This window comes from Adiantum capillus-veneris, chromosome 5, assembly GCF_014529385.1.
Source record: "Adiantum capillus-veneris isolate H3 chromosome 5, ASM1452938v2, whole genome shotgun sequence".
In the NCBI taxonomy this organism is placed as follows: domain Eukaryota; kingdom Viridiplantae; phylum Streptophyta; class Polypodiopsida; order Polypodiales; family Pteridaceae; genus Adiantum; species Adiantum capillus-veneris.
The window spans coordinates 151452502-151474976 of NC_140935.1; the positions used below are offsets into that span (position 1 = coordinate 151452502).

Below are 22475 nucleotides of genomic sequence, written 5' to 3' on the forward strand. Positions count from 1 at the left end.
TGCCCTGGTATCAACTCATCAACCTCTAGCATGAGCATATCAAAGAACTCCCATGTATGTCATTTACGTTTGTGTCTCTAGGGAGCAGACATGCTCTACCTCTGCCTGCACAAACTCTGACAACTCCTGTTGTGTCTCACTAGAGCACCGTCGCTCTACCTTTGTCTCTACAGAGTCTACTAGCACGTCCTGCATAGCTAAATTCTTTGTCTTGTGAGCATGGTCGAGCTCACCCGCGAAGGAGACACGTCTCGTCTCTCGCTCAAAGCATGCCAGCAACAAAATCAAGACTATGTCGTCTCGTACCTCATATACATACATAGGGTAAAACAAGCCACCTCGGCTCCTTTGGCAATCACTAATGAACCTCAATGCATCTGGAAAGACTCCTCTCTAAGAAGTGTCTGACACCCACAAGCTGCTAATTGTCTCACTGAGATCAAAATCTGCCTCAGCTGAGGAACATAGCGCACATGATGTAGCGTATATGATGCACCACTGGGCAAAGACAAGCAGACATCTCCTGCATCCTCTATGTCACATGCTGAACCATGAGCAAGTTGCACACAACCAAGTCACACTAGAAAATGTGTTGAAGCACACGAGGTGGTGTGACATGGAAAGCAACGTTGCTATCTAGTAACCACTGTGGAGAAAGTGTGCTATCCATAGACATATCAGCAAGAGGTACACTCGAGGCAAGCATGACATCACCATCACTAGCATAGACTACCACTGGAACCGGCTCATGCTTTCTCCCAAGCTGCTCAAGATCTACGCACGATGCCGAATCTATTGTGCTTGTTTGGGGTCGATGCTCGACAATGTGTGTGTGTGTGTGTGTGTGTCCCCTTACACACTCTTCGAGAGTTGAAAAATGGATTTTTTTGACTCTCTGTTTGTTGTCTGCTGCACTCTGTCAACTCTTTCTGTGAACGCTAACGAGTGTGTGTGTGTGTGTGTGTGTGAGAGAGAGAGAGAGAGAGAGAGAGAGAGAGAGAGAGAGAGAGCATCACACAACCACACACACAATTTCCTTTTATTGCCTACGTGAACCAAGCAATTTCAAGCTCTTTTTTTTTTGCTTCAAAGACACAAGCTATGCAAGATTCCCCCTAAATTCTTTTTTTTTTTAATGCTTTGCATTCACCAGCGCTGCAGGCCTTTAGAGCATGGTCACGCGAGGCTTAGTTATTAGTTATTGATAACTATGCCAACTATGCACAGACAAAGCATTTAATGAATAACTAAGCCTCTTGCATGGTCACGCGAGACTTAGTTATTCACTCATCCTCCCAACTATGCCTTCAACTTCACATCTATGCCAAATTCGACATAGTTACAAAGAGTAGGCTTAATAAGCCATTTAATGCTCCTTTTTGCGTGTGACCAAGAATGAGGCTTAGTTATTTGTTCAAATACGTGATAACTAAGCCTCGCGTGACCATTGCCTTAAAATTGGCTTGTTTTTGAAAGCTATTGAAATTCCCTTGGTTTTAATTCCCTAGCTCTGCTCACTAACGGCTACTGCCCGATTTTCTCAAGAGCTGATGAGCTCCCCAATCCCACACTCGGATTTGCTTGAAAATGCTCTGTCGAGCTCTGTTTTCTGCTTGCTGATCTAATTCAGCACTGCAAGATCTGCAATCGAATATTCCCCCTTTGCTTTGATTTTCTTGCCTGACGAGCGGCCAACGTTGTCTCAAGCTTCAAATGCTCGACTCAGTGCTGCTGCCGCCCGACCAACTTTGCTCTCAAGCTTCAATTTGCCCCTAAGAACTGAGTCTATTGCCCGATTGTAATCGTGAGTCGTTCCTTGTAGCCTGGACCTGTTTCTGTAGAGATGCCAAGCTTGCTCAAAGCTCCCTCAAGACTGGCTACACGCACGAGTATGCCGAGATCTCACCGATCTACTTCCATCCGTGCTGGATCCACCCCAAACCACTCCGATCCAGTGCCATGAAGCGCCGAGCTCCAATTGAAGAGTGGGTTTACCTGGATGCGTATGTCGCGGTGCGGTGCGGTGTGCATGTGGGAAGGAGAGAAGGAGAGAGTACATAGTGTGTGGGTGGAGCAAGACTTTATACAAGATCTATACACACTCAACTTGCAATTGACAACAAAAAATTGTGTCCTCAACTTGCTACGTATCAGACATGTGTCTGCTAGACCTTGGATTCTTCCCTTCTCTTGTGCTTTTGAGCTCTGTTTTGCCTGAGAGCAAGCCTTGCATTGCTCTCACACCAACCTCAAGCTCTGTCCTGCTTTCGATTGGCTGCAGATCTTCTGCCCAATTCTTTGGAGAAGCTACCAAACTTCCCAAGATTCCCCTCCTTGTTTAGGGTTGTTGCGCACACGGAATAGCCGAGATCTCACCCGATCTCCTTCGGGTGCTCAACGAGGAGCTCCGATTCGACGCCGTCAAGCCGATCCATCGTCGTCGAGCTCAAACCACTATGGCCAAGCTTTATCGCTTTCGTGTCTGTCGTCGAAAAGCTGTCACACACGCGGTTCGTTGTCGATGCTTTGATACCACTTGTGAGTGTGCGTGTGCGCGGAGCGTGCAGGCGCTGTGCGGTGCGATACATGCGGGGAAGGGGAGGAGCATGAGATGGCGTGGGTTGAGGAACCTCTGAAAAAATATGAGCGAGGAGCTCCTTATTCTTCATATACAAAGAATAAGGGTATATACACACGGTGGGCGGGCGGCCGAACACCGTATGTTTAGCCCTGAGCAAAGGCGCATCGTCTTTACCCCAACAAATATGAGGCCGTAAGGGACCGAGGAGGCGGTTGTGTTACGCTCAATTTCCTTGTTGAGGTGAAGCAAAAATATGGGCATGCATATCAAAAGTAAGAGATATGTATGAGATTATGAATATAAACCTAACAAGGATAGCTTGCACTCTTTTCTTGATTCCTCCCAAGCCAACCTTCCAAGTAAAGCATTTCCACTCAAAAAAGATGGAGGTAGAGCTAAATCTAGCACTAAACTCTAGAGGTTGTCAAGTTGGCAGTGGTAGCTCTTTCATTTTGCCTTAGAGATTGTTGCTGTGTAGCTGCAGAAATGAGAGTGAAGGGGACCCAGAGAAGTCATTAAAGGTCAGGTTTATGGAGGTGAGCATGGGAAGGGAGCAACTAGAATGAGGAGAAATTCCCTCTGTTGAGGGAGTGCAATCACAAGGAATTGCAGCCCAAGAGGAACATCAATTTGCTTACAATGAAGCGAAAGAATACCCTCCAAATAGTCCCGAACTATTGATGGCCTAGCCTTGCCATTTTTCATAAACTCATAACCAAGCTAGCCATTTTTGAGAGGTTGAGACTCACCATTCTGCTCTTCAGAAAGACTAGCCTTTTCTCAATTTGTGGCAGCACCATCTCTAGCAGGTACAACTGAAGATAGAGACTTTATTGTCGAGTAAGCTACACAGCCTGTGCAGTAACCTACTACAAAAAACTCTCAAAGAATGGCCCCTCCTCTGATGAGCTGCAGTAGAGGGCAGGTAAAGGAGACGTTGAAGATTTGGAACATTATCGCAATGAAGGTATGAAAAAGTAGAAAGACAAAGGTTTATAGCTTAGCCCTGTCTATGGCACAATCGTCGGCTCGTTTAGAGCGCCTAATCTCTAGCGACAGCTATGGCAGTCCTTCACAACTCGTGAGCGACATGTTTCTCTCTTGTTTCTCGCACGGGATCTTCGCAAGGAAGATTTAGATCCTTTGGGATGGAGTCAGCATATCCTTTGCTGCTGCATTTGCAATTCTCTCCTCTTTGGGTAAAGCTGATTGTGTCATTGCAGCTCCTGGAAGTGAACCATCTGGATTTTTACAAGTGACATATCAATGGAAGGGATGGCTGCTCCTTTGGAAATTTAGGCGGTCATGCAAGGCCACCCCTCTAACATCCTCTCGTTGCCAACTTTTGCTTTTTACTACGACAAATAAATGCGTGTCACCACAGTCTAGGCTTCACTTGCCCTAGTTACTAATTGACACCTCCCTAGGGAGGTGGGATCAATGGCCCATATTAGGTGTCGCAAGGCAGGAGCAGTCTCGGCCGTTTGATCATTTTTTGAACTAGGTGTGAACTTGGGAGGTCAAATGTGGTATGAAATAGGTGTGAACATATCCGTGCGACGTGATCTATAAACTTAATGCACACATACCTTTCAACATGTACGCGATAGCTTAGCGTTTAGAACTTAGAAGTCAGCCGAGAGAGAGAGAGAGAGAGAGAGAGAGAGAGAGAGAGAGAGAGAGAGAGAGAGAGAGAGAGAGAGAGAGAGGGTATGGGCGGACCTAAGGCTGGGTTCAGACTAAACTGGCGGAAGAAACAAGTCTTCGCAAATCTGCCGCCGCCTAGTGTGAACAGTGTGGAGGAGGAAAAGTGAAAAAGTGAAGGGAGCTGAGAGAGGCCATCAACTCTTCGGGGGGGGGGGGGGGGGGACGGAAGAAAAATGGAGGGCCTGACGGAATAGTGCCTCAACTCCAACCAATCAAATTTCGGCATGGAGCATCGACGCCCCTTTGCATTTCTCTTCTGCCGCCTAGTCTGAACCCACCCTAAGATTGTGGGAATTTTTTGCATTCCCTAGACAATCCGAGAGCCACGACCAACGGGCGATCGTGAACCGTTGATCCCACCTCCCAGAAGGACGTCTCAGTGTCACCGGGGCCTAGACAGCTTTCAAAAATCAAACGTACAAACCAGAAAACCACTGCCTCACTCGAAGTCACACCCATTTGCAAATGCCATCGTTAATCTGAACAGGCCGCAGCTACACAGACAATGAAGGTGAAAATTCTCAGGTCTCTCTCTCTCTCTCTCTCTCTCTCTCTCACACACACACACACACACACATACACACACACACACACACACACACACACACACACACACACACACGATCTCTCTGCCATTGTCTCCAGAACGTGGTTGACTTGGGTGGTTTTTTCTATGAGCCATGTCTCCAGTATAGCTATGTATTGTTTCACTGAGTATTCTTTTGAGAGAGAGAGAGAGAGAGAGAGAGAGAGAGAGAGAGAGAGAGAGAGAGAGAGAGTTCTTCGACTATGGTCTGTATTCTTGCTCTGTGCATGTTTTGAGCGCACACATAGAGCCTGAGAAAACTCAGACCAAACAATTGTTATTAGTCAGCAATAAAGAAAGGTTCCCAGGATTTTGTTTGCTTATTGGAGACTTGTTATGTGTTGGTTTGGTTCCGTGTAGGTATGTGTAGTTGTGTCGTGACTTTCTCATCTATTTGGATGGGGCTTTTGGGGGAGAGAGAGAGAGAGAGAGAGAGAGAGAGAGAGAGAGAGAGAGAGAGAGAGAGCTCTTAGCCTACCACATGCCGTTGCCTTTACAGGGGTCAGAGGTGTAGATAGGGAAAATCACCCAACAAACCCTACAAAAATGATGTTTGAGGAACTGCATGTTGTGCCCTATTAGGGGAGGGGGACGCCCGCTTGGAGGAGAGCATGCTACCACAACTTAGAGCCAAAGCCTAAGCTAGAACACCTCTGGGGAACTTGTACATACACCTCTGTGAGCGCGTTTGTAGCACTTGCATGTCTGGATAGTTTCATCAGATTAGTTAGAACCATAGTTGCAACCATATTCGTGTGGTTAGCTGAACCATACACGTACGGAAATGATATCATACTGGGCCAAAAATTGCAATAAAAATTCAAGCTGATGAGGTTGATGCGGGTATAAATGATGATTGAAATTCGTTGTAGTTTCAAGGCTAAAGTATGATGTGAAAAATTCTATACTTCCATGGTGCTATGAGTGCTTACCATGTACAGTTGTTTGTGTTTTTCCAAATAAACTAGGGGTCATGTATGTTTCAAGCTCAAGGGTCGAAACATACTTCAATCATACTTCTTTACCCGTATGCGTTTGCCATAAGGAAATGTATTGCAGAGACTGTGGTTAGAACCCTTGCATGACCCTCTTTGCATAAATGATTGTACAAGGAGCATTCAGATTATTGGCGGTGTAGGTCGCCTAGGATAGTAGACACGTATTTGCTGTCATGTTCTGGCAATTATTGCGAAGCATGATGTGATTGATCATGTGTATGTCTTACCCGGTGCGTCTTTGCAGGTACACTTTGTTGGTCTGACTGTCACGTGGACAACTAACCCTATGTGCATGTGCATGTCTTACCCGGTGCGTCTTTGCAGGTACACTTTGCTGGTCTAACTGTCACATGGACATCTAACCCTATGTGCATGTGGACAAGCCCTAACTCCTATTTTTAGGATGTAGAACAACCTTCGAAGTGTCCTGGCACCTTTGCGATGCTGTACGCAGGACATGCATGGACAGGCACTTTAGCGTAGTTGCATACTGTCAGGTGTAGCGGAATTGAATATGGTGAAGATCTAGTTTTACACTTCCACAAATCCTTTCCTTCTTTCCTTGCGTTAGTGAATGCTTTGTATTTGAATGAACGTTCCTTTTACTTTCCACTGAAGAGAGGCGCTAAGAGAATGGAATAAAGATGTGTAGAGGGAGAGAGAAAGAGAAAGAAGAGAAGAGCGCCAGTCGATGGGGTCCAACCAACCCTCTCAAGGGCCCCCCACACCGTTACCGATGTGGTATTTGCTTTAGATTGCGTAAATGGAATGTCTACTAACTCGATGACGACAAATCACCGCGGTAACTCCTCAAGAAGAGGCACCTCCAGGGCTGATTTGATGTTACCTTGGATCCTTCTCGATGTGGGAATTGCGGATGACCACCATGGGCTGATTTGCATTCCGATGTGAGAAGTAGGATGGGCTGAAAATGCAGATCTCGACGAGGTCGATGATGGACAACGATGGAGCATTCAATTTTGGTGGGGGAATTGCTGTGGGAGGGCTCAATTTATTGCCGAAGTATCGGACCGTATCCGTCATTGGGAACTGCTGCGGATCTCTTGCACATCGGGTGAGGGATGGGTTGAAAACTGAAAAATGCAGGGCTAATGTGTTGCTGCCGCAATGATAGGGCTGAAAACCAAAAACGCTGGCTGCTGAATTCTGGAAACGCTGGCTGCTCCTGCTGCAAAACGTTGGCTGATCTTGGCGCTTCCTCCTTCTTGCTCCAAGTGGTGGCAGATGGTTCCCTTTATAGGTGAAGAATGGGCCTTAAGTAATTATTAAAGCCTAGGTAGGGCAACTGTTCACCAAGATTTCCAACAAATAAATCATAAAAATGATTTATTAAAAATAGGTTAAGGGGATCCAAATCTGGTTGCAATTGTCGCACATCCGCTCACCTGGGAATCCGATTGACGCGTGGTCTAGCACGTCTGATTCCTCTAACGTAGAACTACATGCTCGTCATGCTAGATGCCCATCGTAGTGTAATAACATCCGTCAAATCGCGTATACAAACCATTTATGCAAGTGGGTTCTAAACTGGAAAACCTAATCCAATGGACTTGTCCGGACATGCAAGTCTTGCGAACAGGCTCATAAAATTGCCGGTACTAATCTTGCTAGGATTCTAAACATTCCTATCTAGGAAGAAGGGGGTAAAACGGGCTCTAGAAGTCGATGAAGTATGTCCACGTGGCACACAGAGTCATGTGCACGTGACATCCCCTCTTGCTTGAGGTGAGGTACAGGTACCGATCTCCATGCACACCATAAGATGGTATCCGATGAAGTTCCTGCTAGATGATGTCCTCCACGACGACTTTTGAGAGAGAGGCTCCCTTGGGTGATGTGGAAATATCCAAAAGACAAGGATGGTTATGATGCATCTACTCACAGACAATGGATTGCCTCTTGGATCAACGATACCCTTGTTGGTTACCGGCCAACAATAACCTTTGCTGCCCCAACTCTGATGGTGTGAACCAAACTGCAAACCGGATGGATGCTCATAGAGCGAATGGTTGGATATGCAAATGCCGATGTCCACGAAGGTTACCGGCCAGCCTATGCTGCCCCTACGTGGGAAGATTGGCGAGAGCAACGCCGAATGGGAGATGAAGATGGATATGTCCTTTGGAATGCCCACGAACCACGGCAAGTCCTCTATATGATGTCGCATAAAACCGCCAAGTAACTCCTCAGTGATGGAGGCACCTCTTGGGGCTCCAACTAGATTGCCATATGATGGAAGCTCTAGATGAGTCCTCGTCTCTGCAACGAATGTGCCTGCAAATGTAGGCTCACGATGCCTGCGAACTCCTGCGGTGGTTGCCACGGATTGGAACTCTTTGGCTTCGGATGGATGGCTACAGATTGCTATGAAGATGTAGATGGTGTGGACCCAATGTGCTGCGAAAGATGTGTACAGATCAATGATGATGCAATGCCTCCTTGGGAATGATATAATTCTCCAACAGATGGGAGAGATGCTTTTTCAAACAATGCCAAGACTCCAAAGCTGATAAGTGGATTTGGATGGCACCTTCCTTTGTCGTCATAGGCTGCTAACAAATCCTTATACTCGCAATCAACATCTCCAGGTTTCCAATGCATGTCTTCAATGATGCGATTTGTCATGTCGAAGAAGTTATGAGTGCAAATATCCATGCTAAGATTTCTTTATGTTGAGGTGGTCGAGCGCGCACACTAAGTCAACTACCATCTCGCACGTGCACCACAACTGTAACCCTTGGTATAGAGTGTTTGCATTTCCTACGCTCAAGGCGCACGGTCCTACGCACAATGCCAGGTCCTGCAGTTCCCTAAGTGAGAAAAGCGTCCTTGGGCGAAACGCTACAACACACACTCAAACACCAGAGGAAAAAAAATTCCAAAGATTAGCGGATTAGTGCAAAATCGTCAAAGCTATGATACCAATGTTAGGTGCAGCGGAATTGAATATAGTGAAGATCTAGTTTTACGCTTCCACAAATCCTTTCCTTCTTTTCTTGCGTTAGTGAATGCTTTGTATTTGAATGAATGTTCCTTCTACTTTCCCCTGAAGAGAGGGGCTAAGAGAATGCAATAGAGATGTGTAGAGGGAGAGGGAAAGAGAGAGAAGAGAAGAGCGACACCCGATGGGGTCCAAACAACCCTCTCAAGGGCCCCCCACACCGTTACTGATGTGGTATTTGCTTTAGATTGCGTAAATGGAATGTATACACAATGCAGACTCTACTGACTCGATGACGACAAATCACCGCGGTAACTCCTCAGGAAGAGGCACCTCTGGGGCTGATTTGATGTCCCTTGGATCCTTCTCGATGTGGGAATTGCGGATGACCACCACAGGCTGATTTGCACTCCCGATATGATAGGCTGAAAACACAGACCTCGACGAGGTCGATGATGGACAACGGTGAAGCACTCAATTCTGGCGAGGGAATTACCGAGGGGAGGGCTCAATTTACTGCCGAAGTACCGGACCGCATCCGTCAATGGGAACCGCTGCGGATCTCTTGCACACCCGGCGAGGGATGGGCTGAAAACTGAATAACGCAGGGCTGATCTGCTGCTGCTGCCGCAACGCTAGAGCTGAAAACCAAAAACGTTGGGCTGCTGATCTGGCTGCAGGCTCGGCTTGGGCCTGAGCGGGACAAGCACTTCTTTCGCGCTTGTCTAGAGGTCGTTCGGATGCGGATTACTCCCCATCCAAACCGGCCTCAAAGATAGCGAGGTTGCCTGCTGCGCCAACATCTGTTTTCTCTTACTGACTCCATGAGAATCATCTCATGGAATGTGTAGGGATTAGGAGGGCCCCAGTTTCAGCGTCAGAGGGGTCGGCTGCGTCAGGAGCTGCAGAGATGCCTTGTGGGTGGTTAGATTGACATTCTTATGCTACAGAAGCATCATCTTTGTGAGAGCCGCATTCGGCAATGTGGTTAGATTTTGCGTGGTCGCTATGAGACGTTTTGGTTAGCTGCATTTGGACCTAGAGGCATCTAGGGTGGGGTATGTATGACTATTCCGGACTCTTTGCAGCAAGCCATTGTGGGTAGAGGGATTATTGTGCCAGTGAGGGCTCAATGGATTACTATGCAGGTTCAGGGTTGCCTCATGGGCTTCTTGAACCTCTGCGCGCCCAATGTGGCGAGCGCACATGTAGATTTTTTTGGGCTCACATTGTAGAGTCTCTGCCCACAGGCAGAGCAATGGTGCATTGGGCCCTTGGGGGAGACTTCAACATGTTGGAGGACCCCGCTGACAGGATTGGAGATAGCCATACTAGTGTGCATAAAGTTGAGTTGGCAGCTTGGGAGAGGTTATGTCTGACTGCGGGTTTCAGATGTGTGGCAACATTCTAGCTTTGTCAGGCCACCTGACAACTTGGCCTTCTCTCGTTCGGACCGGTAGAGTGGGAGGAGTGAATCTATCTTGGATAGATCGCTTCTACACTAGTGACCACTTCTGTGACTTGGGTGGGTCAGTTTGCATTTTGCCTTGGACTTCTTTTTCGGACCATGCATCAGTGATCCTCACAGTGACAGATACACAGAGGAGGGGGAGCATGATGCTTCGCATCCCTGAGGGGGTCTTGCCGGACTCTGCGCTCAGAGAGCGAGCGGTGTCTCTGTCACAAAGTGATGACGTGGCGGACAACAGAAACCCTAATTTCTGCCAGAAACCCTAAAATTCCTGCAAACCCTAAAATCTGCCAGAAACCCTAAATTGCAGCAAACCCTAATTTCTGGAAACCCTAACTGCTGGCTGAAACCCTCATTTCTGGCGCCAGTGCCACGTGGCAGGGTTGTATGGATTTTCCGGAAATTGCGCCGCAATTTGCGCTGAAAGCTTTTGGGCGTTGCTTTTTGCATGAAAGAGAGAGAACTTACTTTTTTTATAAAAAAAAGACTCTCTCTAAGAGAGAGAACTGATGCTTTTGATTTTGAAAGCTTTTGGGGCTCTGCTTTTGGGCATCCCTTGTACCTTTAAATTTGTGGAGAGGGCTTCACTTCTTAGGGCATCTGGACGCAGAGTCTGAGAGTGAAACCCTAGCCACTCTCTTGTACTTTGATCTGATTAATATAAAAAGAAATACCGAAAGGGGTGCCAGTCTTTGGGGCCAATATCTCTAGGCACGGAACTCCGCCGGGCCAATGCAAATCTATTGTGATCTGTGAATTGTTTTGAAGTGGTTATTTGGTGCTGTCGTGATTGATTTTTGACTTGGAGTGTCCAAGTTTGTTACAGTGGTATCAAAGCACGGCCGATTTCTCTTCTACGGGAAATCCGATCCCCGAATTTTTTTCCGCGGCACCTATGGCTTCAGGCAATGATCAGTCGACTCCCTCTGCATCTGGAGATGCGGGCAGGGATCACAACGAAGATTCCGGCACGGAGTATGGCCCGCCTAGGCCTACTCCAGCGGAGCAGCAAGAGATGGAGCGTCGAAAATTGATTAATGATGCAACAAAGATGATGCTCAATTTTGCCAAGGACCCGAAGATGGCAAAATATATGAACCAGACCTCTTTGGAAGAGGTACAGACAGAGTGGCAGAGAACCACAACACCACTCCCGAAACCCGCTCTCAAGAAATCTTCTGTCTCCAAGAAATATACGGAGAAGGATCTGGAGAACGTGGTTGATGCACGGATTGCTCAGCTTTTCGACGTGCAAAAGAAGGACAAAAAGCACGGCAAAAAGCAGAAGAAAGGCACTGACTTCCCTGGATATTTGGGTCGTCGGTCGACATTCGACAAGGCAAAGAAACTGAAGAAGCGCGTCAAGTTTGAAGGCCTATCCAGTTCTTCTTCTTCTTCTTCTTCTGACAGTTCTTCTAGCTCTTCAAACTCGAGCGAAGAAGATAGGAAAAGCAAAAAGCAAAGCAAGACACAACGCTTCGGAAAGGGCAAGAAAAAGGCAAGGAAGTCTAGGTCTTGCCCAGTGAGTGACACTTCTACAGAGGACTCGTCTATGGACGGTTCAGACTCTGACAATGGGAACTTTTATACGAACAAGAAGAATCTTTACAAAGCCAACCAGTATGACTTTCTCGAAGATAAAAGCAAGAAAGTCCGAGAGTTTAAGGAAGGTGGCCAAGCACTTAAGTTTGATACTTTTTCAGGATACTCCGATGCTTCGAAGGCTTTGTCTTTTATACAGCAGTTTGACATCGCTTTCGCGGGAGGACGCTATTCAGAGCACTCCAAGATTCGGAGAACTGCCTCTTATTTAAGGGGAATGCTCGCACTTGGTGGTCCACGCTTCTATTAAGCAAGACTGTGCCAGTTACATGGTTGAAATTCAAGAGGCTTTTTATTTCTTCTTGGTTAACTCAAGAGTTTGAGCGAGATATACGAGCTGCTTGGAACCATCTCCGGATGACCAAGAGCGATACAGTGAATTCTTACTATGAAAGATTCTGGAACTCTTTTCTACCCGCCTCTTCATTCAAGATCTCGTTCAGAGAACAGATTGAGCGGTTTACATTGGGTCTACCTATAGAGATCTGAGACCACTGCTTGGAACAGAAGTCAGCTTCTATTCAGGAGTTGATGAGTCATGCGAAGCGGGGCTTTGCAATTCACTCTGGCAGTATGACCTACCCCACAGATGAGGTCACGACACAACGAATCGGATAGACTTCTGGGAATGAAAGTAGAAAAAGAAAGAGCAACCCAGAGAAAAAGGATGCACGACCCAGACTTACTCCTCAGGAGCGGACTCGCTACATCAGGGAGGGGAACTGCTTTGGATGCGGGGAAACTGGACATATCTCCGCGAAGTGCCCTAAAAAGTCACAGAAAGAACAGAATGACAAGGACGACGAAAGGCCTGAGAGTTCGAGAGCAGCTGAGGACCGTGTACGAAAAGGCAAGATGAAAACAGGACTGGTTCCAGATTGTGTGGGTACTGATCCCGACACCATGGATGAGAGTACAGAACTTTGCCGAGCTTGGGGCAAAGTGAAAGATCAAGAGGCCCTGATTTTCTTTGATGGAGGAGCCAAGGCCAACTTCATTTCACCGGAATTGGCGGCGCGGCTCGAGATTACTCCCGATTGGAATGGACCACTTGCAGAGGCAATTCTAGCGGCACCCGGCAGGGACGTAGCCATTACACCTGTCATTGACAAACTTCGGTTGCATTGTCAGGGGTATTTGAGGCATGAGGACTTCTTCATAATGCCTTTGGAGGGTTGTGATGTTCTCTTAGGGATTCCCTGTTACCACAAGAACAACGCCGTGGTCGATTATCGGGCGAGAAAAGCGACTTTGACTACAGAAAAGGGCAGAATAATTGTACTTGATATTAAATTGAAGGGCGAGTCTGTCCCTATTGTATCGGCTTCGGCCATTTCAAAATTAATGAAATCCAGTTTGTTTGTTTACTCGATCTTTATGAAAGAGTTGAGTGATGATGATGGGACAAATATGTCTTAACTTGATAAAGAACGCCAAGATTTTCTACACTCTCACGCCGATTGCTTCTCAGAAGGTCTGCCAGGAGAGTTACCACCTGCTAATCCTGAAGATCATACCATTGATCTGATACCTGGTAGTACACCACCGAACCGGCCACCCTACCGTGTGAGCCGAGCACAGAATGAAGAGATTATGAACCAAGTGAAAGACCTCTTGGAAAAGGGTCTTGTCCAGCCTAGTACTTCACCGTATTGCTCTCCAGTGTTGTTGGTTTTGAAGAAAGACGGATCTTGGAGAATGTGCATCGATTATAGAGCTCTCAACAAAATCACCATCAAGAACAGATTTCCGATTCCTAGGATCGATGATATACTCGACAGGTTACAGGGATCCTTGTGCTTTAGCAGGATTGACTTGAAGAGTGGATATCATCAGATCAGGATAGCGCCGGGAGACGTCTACAAGACAGCTGTTCAGACGACTTTTGGGTTATTTGAGTTTTTGGTGATGCCTTTTGGCATTAACCAATGCTCCTGCGACATTTAGCCGGATGATGGATAGGATTTTTCGAGAGTACAGGCTATTTGTTGGCACTTTCTTTAACGACATCATTGTTTTCTCCAAGAATGAGGCAGAACACAGAGATCATCTGCTTCAGGTCTTTCAGGCATTACGAGATCACAAGTTAGTGATTAATGCAAAGAAAAGTGAATTTTTCCTACCAGAGATACACTTTTTGGGACACATTGTGTCAGCAGCAGGAGTGCAAATGGATCCGGCCAAGATAGAGACTATCTGTGATTGGCCTGACTTGAAGAATGTCCATGAAGTTAGAAGCTTCTTGGGACTATGTTCGTACTACAGGCGGTTCATATGAAAGTTTGCAGAGGTTGCTTCCCCTTTGCATATCTTGACACAGAAAGGAGTACCTTTTTCGTGGGGACCCACAAAGGTGACTACCTTTCAGACATTGAAAGAGAAATTGACTACGGGACCTATTTTGACTTTGCCGGACTTGCAGAAGTCATTCGAAGTATATTGTGATGCTTGTGGTTGTAGTCTGGGTGCGGTCTTGATGCAAGAAGGCCATGTCATAGCTTACGAGAGCCGTTTGTTCTCCAGGCCGGAGATGACAGCACAGATTTATGAGAGAGAGCTTTTGGCGGTTATCCATGCTCTTACTCAGTGGCGGCATTACCTACTCGGAGCGGATTTCACTGTCTTTACAGACCATCAGAGTTTGCGCTACTTCTTGTCACAGAAGCAGCTTTCGGAAAAGCAGATGCGGTGGGCGAACATCTTGTCACAGTTCCACTTCCAGATTGTCCATGTGCAGGGACAGAAGAATGTGGTGGCAGATGCTTTGTCTCGGAAACCGTTGGTTCTGGCTATTTCCGTGATACATCATAGGAGCTTCGAGGATATGGTCGATTAGTATGCCACAGATACAGATTTTGCAGATATTTTGACACGGCTACGGGATGGGGAGACAATAGCTGGATACTCCCTTCGGGAAGGCTACTTGATGAAAAAGACTATGTTGTGCGTTACACAACCGTTGAGGGAGAAGGTTATGACTGAATGCCACTGTCCACCTTTTACGGGTCACCGCGGCATTGCTACCACCATGAAAGGGGTAGAGAGATATTTCTTTTGGCCGAGACTCAAGAAAGATGTGGAAGAGTTTGTGCGCAGTTGCTTGGTATGCCAGAAGGTCAAGTTTGACATGCATATAAAGCACAGGGATTGTTACAGCCGTTACCCATACCCATCCACCCTTGGGAAAGTATAGCGATGGATTTTATTTTTGATCTCCTGAGAACACAAAGTGGTCACGATGGTATCTGGACTGTTATTGACAGATTTAGCAAAAAGGCTCATTTCATTCCAGTGAAGAAAACAGTCAAGTTGGATCACTTAGCAAGACTGTTTGTGGCCCAGATTTTCAGATTACATGGCATGCTTGAGACAATTGTCTCCGACAGAGACCCCAGATTTACGAGTTTGTTTTGGAAGGCAATTTGGGAGAACATTGGCACGCGGTTGCAGTTCTCGTCATCGTTCCACCCGCAGACTGACGGGCAATCCGAGATTGCCAATTGAGTGGTTCTAGATTTATTGAAGTCTTATATCTCAGATCAGAAGACTCAATGGGAAAGATATTTACCTTTGGTGGAATTTGCCTACAATAACACGATACACTTTTCGACGGGGAAGGCGCCATTTGAGATTGTCGAAGGTGCTGCGAAGGTTCCACCCTTCTTGAGCACGAAAGATAAGATCTTTGAAGCGGATGAATATACGCGAGATCTGGATACGGCTTTTGCCAAGGTTCGCGAGACTTTGCAGAAGTCTCAAGAACGACAGAAAAAGGCAGCGGATCGCCATCGTCGCGACATGAAATTGAAGGAGGATGATTGGGTGCTCTTACGATTTGAGAAGGCACGCCTACGAAAGAAAAAGGGAAAGGAGATTCTTTTTTCAAAGCTTAGTATGCGATACTACGGCCCTTTCCAGATTACTGAAAAGATAAATGAAGTCTCCTTCCGACTGAAACTACCAGATACTTGGAGGATTCACAATGCATTTCATGTGAGTCTCTTGAAACCTTTTAAAGGTGATGTGCCTGATGATGGGGAGCCTGATGAGCAACCCGAAGTGGAAGAAAACGAGGAGATCCTTGTTCCTGAACAGATTTTGGCACATAAGGATACGAAGAATAAGGGTAAAGTCCGAAGGCGGTTCTTGGTTAAGTTCAAGAATTATCCTGCACTTGATGCGAAGTGGATGGAGGAGGAAGACCTGGCAGATACTCCTCAGATTGTGAAACTTTACCTTGATGCTTTTGGTTTAGCATAGTCTACTCCAAATGGAACCCAGAATTCAGCTTGGCCGGAGATCTGGTGCAGTGGGATGCACAAGACGGGAGTCACTCCACTTCTTTGTCAACAGATGCCTTGATTTAGATACTAGAGTCACTGATGTCTCTTTGAGCTTCAGGGATACTGAGAGCTGACAGTATTCTGCTGTATGACTTTATGAAATGGAATTCCTGATAATGATACTGATTTGTTCTTGACTTCTTTTGAGTGCAGGAACCGATAGCCGAAATGACTGCAGCATTTTGGTCGGATTGATCTCGAATAGACATGGTTGCAATAGGGGTTAGTCAATCGGAGTCCGGACATCGATGAGGTCCCGATTGGACCTAGATGTGATTGCTAGCTACATTGCCGATAAATCATGGTCTAAGATCTGAATGAATGTTGAATGTCTTGTGATGTCTGGTGATGTCCTGTGATGTCGTGTGATGTGACTATCGATTTGGTACATGTGCTAGATGTGTGTTCCTAGTATGTAGGTACTAACAGTCAATGTCTGCTAGGACGGTTTATGGCTTTTGTCGGTTTGGCAAGCGTAATCGCGGTAGATTACAATGCTTTCAAGAGGGGGGTATGTCACAAAGTGATGACGTGGCGGACAGCAGAAACCCTAATTTCTGCCAAAAACCCTAAAATTCCTGCAAACCCTAAAATCTGCCAAAAACCCTAATTCGCAGCAAACCCTAATTTCTGGAAACCCTAACTGCTGGCTGAAACCCTAATTTCTGGCGCCAGTGCCACGTGGCAGGGCTGTACGGATTTTCCGGAAATTGCGCCGCAATTGGTGCTGAAAGCTTTTGGGCGTTGCTTTTTGCATGAAAGAGAGAGAACTTGCTTTTTTTATAAAAAAAGAGACTCTCTCTGAGAGAGAGAACTGATGCTTTTGATTTTGAAAGCTTTTGGGGCTCTGCTTTTGGGCATCCCTTGTACCTTTAAATATGTGGAGAGGGCTTCACTTCTCAGGCATCTGGACGCAGAGTCTGAGAGTGAAACCCTAGCCACACTCTTGTACTTTGATCTGATTAATATAAAAAGAAATACCAAAAGGGGCGCCAGTCTTTGGGGCCAATATCTCTAGGTACGGAACTCCGCCGGGCCAGTGCAAATCTATTGTGATCTGTGAATTGTTTTGAAGTGGTTATTTGGTGCTGTCGCGATTGATTTTTGACTTGGAGTGTCCAAGTCTGTTACAGTCTCTTTGGACAGAGGGCTTAGACTTGCAGGACTCTCCTGCTCATAGAGTGGCCTCTAGACTTGCTCAGCTTAGTCGGCTATAGCCTATTTCTCACGGAGTCTACGGCCCGCTTGGCTGCAGCGAGAGAGGAGAAGCGTCTCCGACGAGATGTTGCTTCCCTACAGAGGACGCAGGAGCAGCATCGAGACGGTCCTTGGTTGGAGGAGCAGTTACAGCAGGCTCGCCAAGAGCTTGCCAGCATAGAGGAGAGGCGCCAGGAGTTTGCTTTTCATTGACAGGCATCTCAGTGGACCCAGGTGGGTGACAGGGGCTTTCTTTGAGACAGTGGGGCCCCGACAGGCGCATGCCAGGGTCAGCTAGTTGAGGAGGCCTAACGGGTCAGTTGCTTCAGAGCCAGAGGACATGCGTGCTGTTGCCACAGACTTTTACCGTGACCTGTTGTTAGCAGAACCTCAGTCAGAGCGTCAGGATGCATGTAGAGAGCAGGGGTGGGCACAGATGCCTTGTCTTGTGACTGAGGAGATGCGCCAGAGTCTTGAGTTGCCTTTACAGCTAGAGGAGCTCCACGTGGCCCTCAGAGCACTTCCCCGTGGTAGTTGTCTAGGTGAGGATGGCTTGACCCAGCTTTTTCTTAGAGTATTGGGACGTGCTTGGCTGAGATCTCTGCAGCGCTTTTCAATACATCCTACACACAGGAGAGATGCCTGACAGCATGAGTGAGGGCTTGATCTACCTTATTCCCAAGGAGGGTGGCTCCTTGGATGAGATTCGACAGTGGCGGCCCATCACCATCCTCAACTCAGCCTACAAAATTCTTGCCAAGGCTCTGAGTTTGAGGATTCAGCCACCTCTAGAGAGCATCATACATGGGACACAGACAGGTTTTGTCAAGCGCAATCTCCTTGACAACATCTTTACTTTTTGGGAGGCGTCTGCTCTCGCGCGGCTCCATGGTGAGGATCTGGTGATACTTCTTCTCGATTTTGAGAAGGCCTACAATAGAGTTGACTAGGACTTCTTGGAGGGCACTCTACGTAGAATGGGCTTCTCAGATGCCTGGATCAGAGGTGTGTCAGCTCTCTACAGATGGGCACACAGTCAGGTACTTTTTTCAGTGGTAGAGGCGATCGTTTCATGCTCACACGTTCAGTCAGACAGGGCCTTTTTAAGGCGATGTGCCCGATGATGGGGAGCGAGATGAGCAACCCGAAGTGGAGGAAAGCGAGTAGATACTCGTTCCAGACCAGATACTGACACACAAAGATAGAAAGATTAAAGGTAAAGTGATGAGGCAGTTCTTGGTTAAATTCAAGAACTATCCTGCATTGGATGCGAAATGGATGGAGGAGGAGGACCTAGCAGATACTCCTCAGATTGTGGAACTTTACCTTGAAGCATTCGATTTAGCATAGTCTACTCCGATAGAACCCCGATTTCAGCATGGGCGAATCTAGTGTAGCGGGTTTGCACAAGAGGGGAGTCACTCCGCTCCTTTGTCAATAGATTGCCCCGATTTTTGATATAGAGTTACCGATGTTCCTTTGGGTTTCAGGGATACTGCTAGGCTGACAATATTCTGCTGTATGACTTTATGAATTGGAATTCCCAAAAATGAATATGATACTGATTGATTTGTACTTGACTTGTTTGAGTGCAGGAATTGATAGACGAAATGCCTGCAGCATTTCGGTCTCATAAATCTCTATAGACATGATTGCAATATGGATTAGTTAATCGGGCATCTGTGAGGTCCCGACTGGATCTAGATGCGATGCTAAATATGTTGCTGATTAATCATGGTTTGAGATTTGGAATGAATTTTGAATGTGATTTGTGATGTGATGTCCTGTGATGTGACTGTTGATTGGTACATGTGCTAGATGTGTTGTTTCTAGTGCGTCGGTACTAACAGTCAATGTGTGCTAAGCTAGTTTATGGCCTCTGTCTGTTTTGCAGGCGTAATTGAGAGCGATTACAATGCTTTCAAGAGGGGGGTATGTCACAAATGGGTGACGTGGCATGGTCCTGGACACATTCACAGAGTGGCAGCAGACCTAGACACACACAAACTGGCCGGCAGCACACGTGGCAGGCTGTACGCCTATTTCCGGATTTTGCGGTGCCAAACGCGCTAACAAGCTAACGTGGCAGCGTACGGATCTCCTCAAATTACGGAGGTTGCTTTTACTGGTGGATTTACGTTGGTTGACTTTTAGGAAGCTTTTTGACTTATTGCTTTATTTTTAAAAGCTTTTAAGTTGGATGCTTTTGGGGCTTTGCTCTTGGGCATCCCTTGTACCAATAAATAAGTGGGCAGGGCCTCACTTCTTAGAGCATCTGGACGCAGAGTCTGAGAGTGAACACCTACCCACTTTCTTGGATTTTGAACACAGATTAATACAAAAAGAAATACCGAAAGGGGCGCCAGTCTTTGGGGCCAATATCTCTAGGCACAGAATTATGCCGGGCCGTGTCGACTCAAGTGTGAATTGTGAACTGTTTTGAAGTGAATCTCTCCTATGTCACGGTAGAATCTTGACTTGGGGTGTCCAAGTTTGTTACACACACTTTGACTTCTCTTGTATTGGGTTAACACGTTCTAGATTCTCCATGAATGTGGTTGATGGCCTTCTGCCACGGGCAACTCTTTTGGGCACATGACTACAAGCAACTAACTCAAAACCAACTGGGAGAGTGATAGCTCAAGCCACCATGATCGCTAAAATGGAATGAGCCAGTCTCTTCAGGCAGCTAATCCAATGTTGGGTTAAGAGTTAGTTGTCAGTTCAGACAGACAGACAGACTTTAGACAATAGATCAGACAAAGACACCGACTCTGAAATGAAATTGGAAATAGTAACTGAAATGGAAATAATGCATAGATTGGAAGTGGAACTGGATTATATTTAGAACAGATCAGTACAACTGGAACAAAGTACAATGTGAGTCACGATTGCTCTGAGCTTATCAACAAGGAAATACAAGAGCACAGTGATGTGAGAGTGCGTGTGCGCGGAATCGTGAGAGAGAGAGAGAGAGAGAGAGAGAGAGAGAGAGAGAGAGAGAGAGAGAGAGAGAGAGAGAGAGAGAGAGAGAGAGAGAGAGAGAGAGCACAAATGCAAGATATGGTGCAGAGGGGGCGATCAGCCCCCCATGCTTTTGGGGCTTTGCTCTTGGGCATCCCTTGTACCAATAAATAAGTGGGCAGGGCCTCACTTCTCAGAGCATCTGGATGCAGAGTCTGAGAGTGAGCACCTACCCACTTTCTTGTATTTTGAACACAGATTAATACAAAAAGAAATACCGAAAGGGGCGCCAGTCTTTGGGGCCAATATCTCTAGGCATAGAATTATGCCGGGCCGTGTCGACTCAAGTGTGAATTGTGAACTGTTTTGAAGTGAATCTCTCCTATGTCGCGGTAGAATCTTGACTTGGGGTGTCCAAGTTTGTTACACACTCTGACTTCTCCTGTATTGGGTTAACACGTTCTAGATTCTCCATGAATGTGGTTGATGGCCTTCTGTCACTGGCAACTCTTTTGGGCACATGACTACAAGCAACTAACTCAAAACCAACTGGGAGAGTGATAGCTCAAGCCACCATGATCGCTAAAATGGAATGAGCCGGTCTCTTCATGCAGCTAATCCAATGTTGGGTTAAGAGTTAGTTGTCAGTTCAGACAGACAGACTTTAGACAATAGATCAGACAAAGACACTGACTCTGAAATGAAATTGGAAATAGTAACTGAAATGGAAATAATGCATAGATTGGAAGTGGAACTGGATTATATTTAGAACAGATCAGTACAACTGGAACAAAGTACAATGTGAGTCACGATTGCTCTGAGCTTATCGACAAGGAAATACAAGAGCACAGTGATGTGAGAGTGCGTGTGCGCGGAATAGAGAGAGAGAGAGAGAGAGAGAGAGAGAGAGAGAGAGAGAGAGAGAGAGAGAGAGAGAGAGAGAGACCACAAATGCAAGATATGAAGAGGGGGCGATCGGCACCCCATGACTACCATGAGTAAAAGACCCAATACACAATAACCAGATCGTGATCTCTGTGAGATGAGATATGTGGAAGTGGGTACCCCCTTGGCCCCATAAATAGGTGCCCAAGGGGAGGTAGGGCAAGGCCTGGTAAAAATCCCCATGACCCAATAGAAAATGATATATGGAAATATAGGAGGGTGCGCGGACAAGGTGGACGGCCAGACAAGATACAACCTAGACTATGGGTGGCCAACTTGGAGACATACTAGCCGTACAAGTATGCCCTAAACCTGTGAAGCAGTAGAGTGGTGTAAATCTAACATCCCCTCTCAACACCTGCCACCTGATGCTAAACAAATAGCGTGAAGCCAAAGATGTGAGGCAAATGATGAAGATGTCTGTTGCGATGTCCACTAAAGGACAATACTTCGGCGAACTCCGCGAGTGTAGCAGCAGTCTCGAGTGTCCCAACCGCCAAGAAATCTCCATGGAAAGATGCCGTCATGAAAGATACTGCGTGAAGGTCGCGAACTGAGTGTGAAAACAACTCCTTGCCGTGAAAGAAGTGCCAATAGACTGCAAGTGTCCTGCCCAAAAGGATCTGTGGTGTTTGTAGTCAAACCAGTCTCGAGAAAACGCGGAAGCCTAGGAACCATCATGAGAATGACCGAAAGCCTGTCAATGCATGAACCTACAACCCAGTGTGGCCAGGTGGCTAAGCTGTGTAAAACTCCAGGAAGGCTAGATGTAGTAATCTGCGTCATAAACTCCTCCGAATCAAGGAAAGCCAGACTAAACAATGTGCATTGTAGAAGCTACCGTAAGCTGCAGCAGTCATTGAGAGACCCCACGGACCACCACCGGATGGTGTCCTGTCAGTAGGTAGGGTAATACAAGATGAGGGGAAAGCCAGATTCAACAGTTAGCGCTGTGAAGGGCCTCTGAGAAGAGGTGTGGTAGACCAAACTGTCTGCACCGTAATCATCCTGTAGAAGTAGCGAAGCCAGACTGAGCAGTTTGCATTTTGAAGATCCTTTGAGAAGAGGAAAGGCCAGACCAATCTCTCTGTGCCGTCTTGCCTGTATCTCCTGCCTCCA

General features: G+C 46.7%; 1 protein-coding gene across 8 annotated transcripts in view; it reads left to right on the forward strand.

Moving 5' to 3' along the window:
• The first annotated feature begins 4565 nt into the window (after positions 1-4565).
• Positions 4566-22475, forward strand: part of APC11 (anaphase-promoting complex/cyclosome 11) — a 53218-nt gene continuing 35308 nt past the window's right edge. For 4 of the 8 annotated variants that reach the window (XM_086512964.1, XM_086512963.1, XM_086512965.1 and 1 more), the window contains exon 1: positions 4655-4813. In XM_086512964.1, coding sequence (XP_086369090.1) covers positions 4794-4813 — 20 coding nt within the window. In that variant the 5' untranslated portion in view covers positions 4655-4793. Of the gene's footprint in view, positions 4814-22475 lie in introns of all 8 variants that reach the window. The other 4 variants (XM_086512966.1, XR_015188214.1, XR_015188213.1 and 1 more) reach the window with 4 other exon arrangements.